The 9,479-nt window shown below is 41.9% G+C and overlaps 1 protein-coding gene across 1 annotated transcript; it reads left to right on the top strand.

Annotated features, from left to right (window-relative positions):
- Positions 1 to 7,031: 7,031 nt before the first annotated feature.
- On the top strand, positions 7,032 to 7,964 carry LOC135887156 (olfactory receptor 5V1-like). The gene has a single exon (XM_065414936.1). It carries the CDS (start codon positions 7,032 to 7,034, stop codon positions 7,962 to 7,964), a length of 933 nt encoding a protein of 310 aa, XP_065271008.1.
- Positions 7,965 to 9,479: the final 1,515 nt, after the last annotated feature.

The raw sequence follows: 9,479 nt of genomic DNA, 5'->3' as shown, positions 1-9,479 counted from the left end.
AGGTGTTTTTCCACCCTCTTCTTATACATTTCCAGTGATGAGGATTGCACAACCTCCCTTGGAAGCCTATTCCCTTATTTCATGATAGTGACAAGGTGGGTGAGGTAATATCTTTTACTGGACCACCATCTGTTGGTGAGAGAGACAAGCTTTCAAGCTGACACAGAGCTCTTCTTCAGGCCATTATTTCATGAGGTTATTGTTATTTTTATTTGTATGTTGTGTAATATGTGAAGGGTATTGGAATTGGAAAAGGTTCAGAAAAGGACAACAAACATGATTAGGGGTATGGCATGGCTGCCATATGAGAAGAGATTAATAAAACAGGGACTTTTCAGCTTTGAAAAGAGATGACTAAGGGGGATATGGTAGAGGTCTATAAAATCATGACTAGTGTGGAGAAAGTAAATAAGGAAGTGTTATTTACTCCTTCTCATAACACAAGAACTAGGGGTCACCAAATGAAATTAATAGACAGCAGGCTTAAAACAAACAAAAGGAAGTATTTTTTTCACACAACTCACAGTCAGTCTGTGGAACTCCTTGCCAGAGGATGTTGTGAAGGCCAAGACTATAACAGGGTTAAAAAAAGAACTAGATAAATTCGAGGAGGATAGGTCCATCAATGGTTATTAGCCAGGATGGACAGGGATAGTGTCCCTAGCCTTTGTTTGCCAGAAGCTGGGAATGGGCAACAGGGGATGGATCACTTGATGATTACCTGTCCTGTTAATTCCCTCTGTGGCACCTGGCATTGGCCACTGTCGGAAGACAGGTTACTGGGCTAGATGGACCTTTTGTCTGACCCAGTATGGCCGTTCTTATGTTCGTATGTAGTTTTAAAGAGGACAGGATCATAAGAACATAAGAACATAAGAAAGGCCGTACTGGGTCAGACCAAAGGTCCATCTAGCCCAGTATCTGTCTACCGACAGTGGCCAATGCCAGGTGCCCCAAAGGGAGTGAACCTAACAGGCAATGATCAAGTGATCTCTCTCCTGCCATCCATCTCCATCCTCTGACGAACAGAGGCTAGGGACACCATTCTTACCCATCCTGGCTAATAGCCATTTATGGACTTAGCCACCATGAATTTATCCAGTCCCCTTTTAAACATTGTTATAGTCCTAGCCTTCACAACCTCCTCAGGTAAGGAGTTCCAGAAGTTGACTGTGCGCTGCGTGAAGAAGAACTTCCTTTTATTTGTTTTAAACCTGCTGCCTATTAATTTCTTTTGGTGACCCCTAGTTCTTGTATTATGGGAATAAGTAAATAACTTTTCCTTATCCACTTTCTCAACATCACTCATGATTTTCTATACCTCTATCATGTCCCCCCTTAGTCTTCTCTTTTCCAAACTGAAGAGTCCTAGCCTCTTTAATCTTTCCTCATATGGGACCCTCTCTAAACCCTTAATCATTTTAGTTGCTCTTTTCTGAACCTTTTCTAGTGCTAGAATATCTTTTTTGAAATGAGGAGACCACATCTGTACACAGTATTCGAGATGTGGGCGAACCATGGATTTATATAAGGGCAATAATATATTCTCAGTCTTATTCTCTATCCCCTTTTTAATGATTCCTAACATCCTGTTTGCTTTTTTGACCGCCTCTGCACACTGCATGGACATCTTTAGAGAACTATCCACGATGACGCCAAGATCTTTTTCCTGACTCGTTGTAGCTAAATTAGCCCCCATCATGTTGTATGTATAGTTGGGGTTATTTTTTCCAATGTGCATTACTTTACATTTATCCACATTAAATTTCATTTGCCATTTTGTTGCCCAATCACTTAGTTTTGTGAGATCTTTTTGAAGTTCTTCACAATCTGCTTTGGTCTTAACTATCTTGAGTAGTTTAGTATCATCTGCAAACTTTGCCACCTCACTGTTTACCCCTTTCTCCAGATCATTTATGAATAAATTGAATAGGATAGGTCCTAGGACTGACCCTTGGGGAACACCACTAGTTACCCCTCTCCATTCTGAGAATTTACCATTAATTCCTACCCTTTGTTCCCTGTCCTTTAACCAGTTCTCAATCCATGAAAGGACCTTCCCTTTTATCCCATGACAGCTTAATTTACGTAAGAGCCTTTGGTGAGGGACCTTGTCAAAGGCTTTCTGGAAATCTAAGTACACTATGTCCACCGGATCCCCCTTGTCCACATGTTTGTTGACCCCTTCAAAGAACTCTAATAGATTAGTAAGACACGATTTCCCTTTACAGAAACCATGTTGACTATTGCTCAAGAGTTTATGTTTTTCTATGTGTCTGACAATTTTGTTCTTTACTATTGTTTCAACTAATTTGCCCGGTACCGACGTTAGACTTACCGGTCTGTAATTGCCGGGATCACCCCTAGAGCCCTTTTTAAATATTGGCGTTACATTAGCTAACTTCCAGTCATTGGGTACCGAAGCCGATTTAAAGGACAGGTTACAAACCTTAGTTAATAGTTCCGCAACTTCACATTTGAGTTCTTTCAGAACTCTTGGGTGAATGCCATCTGGTCCCGGTGACTTGTTAATGTTGAGTTTATCAATTAATTCCAAAACCTCCTCTAGTGATACTTCAATCTGTGACAGTTCCTCAGATTTGTCACCTACAAAAGCCAGCTCAGGTTTGGGAATCTCCCTAACATCCTCAGCCGTGAAGACTGAAGCAAAGAATCCATTTAGTTTCTCCGCAATGACTTTATCATCTTTAAGCGCTCCTTTTGTATTTTCATCGTCAAGGGGCCCCACTGGTTGTTTAGCAGGCTTCCTGCTTCTGATGTACTTAAAAAACATTTTGTTATTACCTTTGGAGTTTTTGGCTAGCCGTTCTTCAAACTCCTCTTTGGCTTTTCTTATTACACTCTTGCACTTAAGTTGGCAGTGTTTGTGCTCCTTTCTATTTGCCTCACTAGGATTTGACTTCCACTTTTTAAAGGAAGTCTTTTTATCTCTCACTGCTTCTTTTACATTGTTGTTAAGCCACGGTGGCTCTTTTTTAGTTCTTTTACTAAAAAAATAACAGGAGTACTTGTGGCACCTTAGAGACTAACAAATTTATTAGAGCATAAGCTTTCGTGGGCTACAACCCACTTCTTCGGATGCATATAGAGTGAACCATATATTGAGGAGATATATATACACACACATACAGAGAGCATGAACAGGTGGGAGTTGTCTTACCACCTGTTCATGCTCTCTGTATGTGTGTGTATATATATCTCCTCAATATATGGTTCACTCTATATGCATCCGAAGAAGTGGGTTGTAGCCCACGAAAGCTTATGCTCTAATAAATTTGTTAGTCTCTAAGGTGCCACAAGTACTCCTGTTATTTTTGCAGATACAGACTAACACGGCTGCTACTCTGAAACCAGTTCTTTTACTGTTTTTCTTAATTTGGGGTATACATTGAAGTTGAGCCTCTATTATGGTGTCTTTAAAAAGGGCCCACGCAACTTGCAGGGATTTCACTTTAGTCACTGAACCTTTTAACTTTTGTCTAACTAACCCCCTCATTTTTGTATAGTTCCCCCTTTTGAAATTAAAGGCCACAGTGTTGGGCAGTTGAGGTGTTCTTCCCACCACAGGGATGTTGAATGCTATTGTATTATGGTCATCCATTGTTCTCCATGTCCACTGAAGACACGACAAGGAGGAATTGTTTTTATTTCCTGCTAGACAGTTTCAGGTTAGATATTAAGAAAAACTTTCTAACTATAAGGATAGTTAAGCACTGGAACAGGTCATCTAGGGAGGTTGTGAGATCCCCGTGACTGGAGATTTTAAAAAAAACAGGTTGGACAAACGCCTGTTAGACTTGATCTAAGTTTAGTTGGTCTTGCCTCAGCACAAGGAGCTGGACTAGATGACCTCCTGAGATCTCATCCAACCTTACGTTTCTGCGATTCTGTGTCTATTTATATCTGTGGATTTGTTTGTGTCAGACTGTTGTGCTTATATGTTGATGACTAAGGCCGCAATTTTCAAAGGAAGTGATGGGACAGATTTTTAAAGGTATTTAGGCACCTAGTGGGATTTTCAAACCTCTAAGTGTCTAACACACATTGAAATCATTTGGTCCTTAGTGATTTTGGATGCCTCCATTTTCAGTTGTCTAATCTGTGATGCCTTTAAGGGGGCTGATTTTCAGAAAGTACTGAGCACCACCCACTGAAAAATCATGTCCCTTTACAGTGACTTAAATTGGGCCACTCTAATCTTTTAGACAGATTTGAAAAATCTTACTCAGAGGGGGAGATTTTTCAAAGGCACAAGGGATAGCTAGGCATCCAGCTCCCATTTCAAAGGCAGGTCATGTCTTTAAAAATCCTCCCCCTTCCCCAGTGCCAACTCTGAATGCCATATTAAATATGTTATCTGGGCTTCTGCTCATCTGGGCAGCCCCATATTCTACACTTCCCATCCCTCCCTTATGTCTGCCAGGCCTCTGCATCCCAAGGCAAATCTACACTTCCTGGGAACTCAGTATAACTTGACTAAGCGTGAGAGTCAGGTCTTGTCTAAATAAACACTTAGTTTGCCACAAGCTGGGGTGTTTTACCGTGCACAAAATATCTAAGTGGATGCTGCTGCCGTGCAATAATAGCTCCCGAGTGTACTTTGAGCTACTCCCGCTGCAAAGCAGGCTAGATCAAAGCACACTAGGGGAACTGTTAGCATGTGGCAGCAATGTCCAGACATACTCTGGGTACACAGCAGGCTAGTGTGGGGTAGGTTTACACCCCATCAATAAGTGTCCACGTAGCTAAGCTCTTAGTGGTGGTCTGAAAATCTTGGGGCTTGTGTGCTTTACAGCACAGGTGGGAGAGGGATATTAATTAGGTAAGGAGGGGAGAGTACGGGGTGGCCCCAGACAGGAAGGACATAGAAAGTGGGCGAAAGAGAGACAGACACTCATAGAAAGAAAGAAAGAAAGAAAGAAAGAAAGAAAGAAAGAAAGAAAGAAAGAAAGAAAGAAAGAAAGAAAGAAAGAAAGGGCTAATACAGTCCTGATAAAGATGATGATGATAGATAGATGGGTGTGTATCAGATAGCTAGATAGATAGAAGTTAGTGAGTGATTAGCAAGAGATAAGGGGAACGAGTTGATTCATTCTTCTACCGCTGAAAAGTATTATTCGGTTTATCTATGTCATATTCAGTGATGTACCTGCATATGTACCCAGGCGGGATGTAGACGAGGAAATGGTGTGCACTGGCTGGCTGGGAGGTGGCATGGAAAATGCACAGAGGTGGCAGTGGGAAAGGTTGGTATGAAAATGTTCCACACACCAGCCATGGGAGAGTGTTGCAGAGCTTTATGAATTTAGTACCAGATCTGTACAGAAGGACTGTCCTGAGACAGGATTCCTCCTGTATTGCCCAGCCCTGAATTGCAATAGCATCCCACAGCCCTATAGATAGGGGTTAGCCGCTCCTTGATCAATGAGGAATTCAAGTCCGCAACCCAAAATTGTATTGAGTAGAAATAGCTAAGGACACAAAACCACAGACATGCGCAAACGTATACAGACACAGAATCCACACACATATGCTACTGCACTTACACACATGCAAACACAATTAAACACACACACCGACACTACTATAAATATACACATAACACACACAATCATATACATGCACATTGAAACACACATATGCAGATGCTACCAGAATCAAACAAAAGCACACACAACTGATCAAACACCTACATACAAATTAGCAAAAATTCATAACTGTGTGCATACACAATTGAACACCAATAGACACTACCACAATCACACAGAATCACATACACAGTCACATACATGCAAAACACCACACACAGCACAACCATATCCATATACTATAGAAAATAGGCACTACTGCAATCACACACACACAAACAAGCATAGACATAAGAACATAAGAACGACCATACTGGGTCAGACCAAAGGTCCATCTAGCTCAGTATCCTGTCTTCCAACAGTGGCCAATGCCAGGTGCACCAGAGGGAATTAACAGAACAGGTAATCATCAAGTGATCCATCCCCTGTCGCCCATTCCCAGCTTCTGGCAAACAGAGGCTAGGGACATCATCCCTGCCCATCCTGACTAATAGCCATTGATGGACCTATACTCCATGAATTTATCTAATTCTTTTCTGAACCCTGTGATAGTCTTGACCATCACAACATCCTCTGGCAAGGAGTTCCACAGGTTGACTGTGCTTTGTGTGAAAAAAATACTTCCTTTTGTTTGTTTTAAACCTGCTTCCTATTAATTTCATTTGGTGACCCCCTAGTTCTTGTGTTATGAGAAGGAGTAAATAACACTTCCTTATTTACTTTCTCCACACCAGTCATGATTTTATAGACCTCTGTCATAGTGCCCCTTAGCTGTCTCTTTTCCAAGCTGAAAAGTCCCAGTCTTATTAATCTCTCCTCATACAGCAGCCATTCCATACCCCTAATAATTTTTGTTGCCCTTTTCTGAACCTTTTCCAATTCCAATATATCTTTTTTTGAGATGGGGTGACCACACCTGCACGCGGTATTCAAGAACTGGCGTACCATGGACTTATATAGAGGAAATATGATATTTTTGTCTTATTATCTATCCCTTTCTTACTGATTCCCAACATTCTGTTCACTTCTTTGACTGCTGCTGCATATTGATTGGATGTTTTCGGAACACACACAATCATATATATACACTATAAAACTCTCACAGACACAAACACACACAACCAGATACACTAACACAATCATGCAATCAAACACAAATACACACATGAAGAGACACACAGTCACACTTTCCTGCCTTTATATTGCACAATTTAAGCTGAAATTATCCCCTAAAGTGTTCTGTCTTACTTCATAAACAACCTAAATCTGAGTTTTTCAAAAGCTACTTAAGGGATTTAGATGCCCAGTCCCCATAAACTGTAATAAGGACAGGGCATCCAAATCCTCTAGGTTGCTTTGAAACCTCAGCCTCATTCTTTAAATGTATTCCCTTTCGTGTCATCCCTCTCAGCTGTGAAGAAAATGGCAAATGAAACTGCCCCAACTGAGTTCATCATCATGGGGTTCTCCATCCTCCAGCAGCTGCAGTTCTCGCTCTTTGGCCTCTTCTTGGTCACCTACCTGTGCACCCTGGTGGGGAACATCTTCATCATCATCATCGTCTGCACGGATGCCCAGCTCCGCACCCCTATGTACTTTTTCCTGGGGAACCTCTCTTTCCTTGACCTCTGCTACACCACCACCAATGTCCCCCAGATGTTGGTGCACCTGCTGGTGGAAAGGAAGAGGATCAGCTATGCAGGCTGCATTGTCCAGCTCTATTTTTTCCTGGCCTTTGTGGGCACGGAGTGTATCCTCCTGGCGGTGATGGCTTATGACCGCTATGTGGCGATATGCAATCCCTTGCACTACTTGGTCATCATGAGGAAATCCCTCTGCTTCCAGCTGGCTGGTACCGCTTGGGCCAGTGGCTTCCTCAACTCTGCGGTGCACACATTTTTCACCTTCCGGCTGCCCTTCTGCAGGGCCAACCAGATCAACTACTTCTTCTGCGACATCCCGCCCCTCCTCAAGCTCTCCTGCGGGGACACCTCCCTCAATGAGATTATCCTGCTTGCCGCCGGGGTCTTCATTGGGTGGATCCCATTCCTGTGCATCGTCCTGTCTTATGTTTACATCATCTCCACCATCCTGAAGATACGCTCCACAGAGGGGAGACTCAAAGCTTTCTCCACCTGCGGGTCCCACCTGACCATTGTCCTGATGTATTACGGGAGCTCCATCTTCACCTACGTCAGGCCCATCTCCAGCTACTCGCTGGACAATGACAGACTGATCTCAGTGCTTTACAGCATAGTAACCCCCATGTTGAACCCACTGATCTACACCCTGAGGAACAAAGATGTGAAGGGGGCTCTGAGAAAAGCTTTCATGGGGAAATTGTGTTTGCAATGAAAGTGGCAAATTTCCCCCCATTGGACTAGGGGGCTGCTCAATGTTATCTGTGTGCTAAAGTTCTCTCCTTTGTGCTTTCCTATCTATGTTCAATAGAATTGCTGAAAACACGAAAAAATTTTTTACAATAATATATAATACAAACCTAGACATTATTTTCATTTTGAACACTGAAATAGTCCCATTTTTGTCTTTTTTTAATGAAACTTTGTACTGTATTACTAATTACAGGGTTTTTTATGTACAATATTTAAGTGAAATTGTATTCAAAATAATTCTCAAAATGGTTTGCACAATTTTTCATTTACTGAAACTGCTTAGGTAAATAAAAATAATAATAAACTATTTAAGTAAATGTTTATATCACAAAAATAATTGCAAACACACACACACAGAGGATATATGAAAGGCTCAGACATGTTACTGATCAGTGGGGAAAGGGGGGTTGTGAATATTTATGGGTTTAATTATTGACCCTGTATTAAAATTCTAACTTCATCAAATTTATAGTGCAGAGGTTTTGTTTATTTTTTTCTACGTACAGTTCATGGACTTTGCAGAGTGGGGAAATCAAACAGTGACATAATTCATCCTCCTGGGATTTGGGGATCTCCCAGAGCTGCAGATTTTTCTCTTCCTGCTGTTTCTAGTGATCTACATTGTTACCATGGAGGGTAACATCCTCATTGTGGTGCTAGTTGTGGCTGATCAGCACTTGCACACCCGCATGTACTTCTTACTGGGGAACTTGTCCTGTTTGGAGACCTGCTACACCTCCACCATCCTGCCCAGGATGCTGGCCAGTCTCTTTACTGGGGACAGAACCATTTCTGTTAACAGCTGCGTCACGCAGTTCTATTTTATTGCTTCTCTGGTGTGTACGGAATGTTATCTCTTATCCATGATGGTTTACGATTCGTATTTAGCCATATGTAAATCACTATTTTATGCAGCCATCATGAATAGTAGGTTATGTCTACATTTAGCAGCTGAGTCTTGGATGAGTGGGTTTCTGGCTATCACCATAGTGATAATATTGATGTCACAATTGACTTTCTGCAGCGAAAATGAAATCAACAGTTTATTTTATGATTCTTTCTTGATCAGCTGCACTGAGCTCCGTGGGCTGAAGGTGGTGGCTTTCATATGCTCCTCAGCCTTTTCCCTGGTTCCTTTGTATTAACCCTGACATCCTACGTTTGCATCATCAACAACATCCTGAGAATCCTGTCCAGCAGCGGGAAACAAATGGCCTTTTCCAGCTGCTCCTCTCACCTCACTGTGATTACAATTTACTATGGGACCTTTAAATGTGTCTATATGCTAACAGATACCAATGCACCAAGAGCTCTGTACACAGTGTTCTCTGTCATTTACACTGTCTTGACTCCCCTGTCAACCCACTTATCTACAACCTGGGAAACAGAGAGGTCAAAGAGGCCCTGAGGAAGACTGTCAGTAAAATCATGGGTTTCTCAGAATCCAAATATTCAAGCTAACATGTTTACGATCAAA

This window comes from Emys orbicularis, chromosome 12 (assembly GCF_028017835.1).
Source record: "Emys orbicularis isolate rEmyOrb1 chromosome 12, rEmyOrb1.hap1, whole genome shotgun sequence".
Taxonomy (NCBI): domain Eukaryota; kingdom Metazoa; phylum Chordata; order Testudines; family Emydidae; genus Emys; species Emys orbicularis.
Note: the sequence above shows the minus strand (reverse complement) of the source record. Positions and strands in the feature narration are given on the sequence as shown.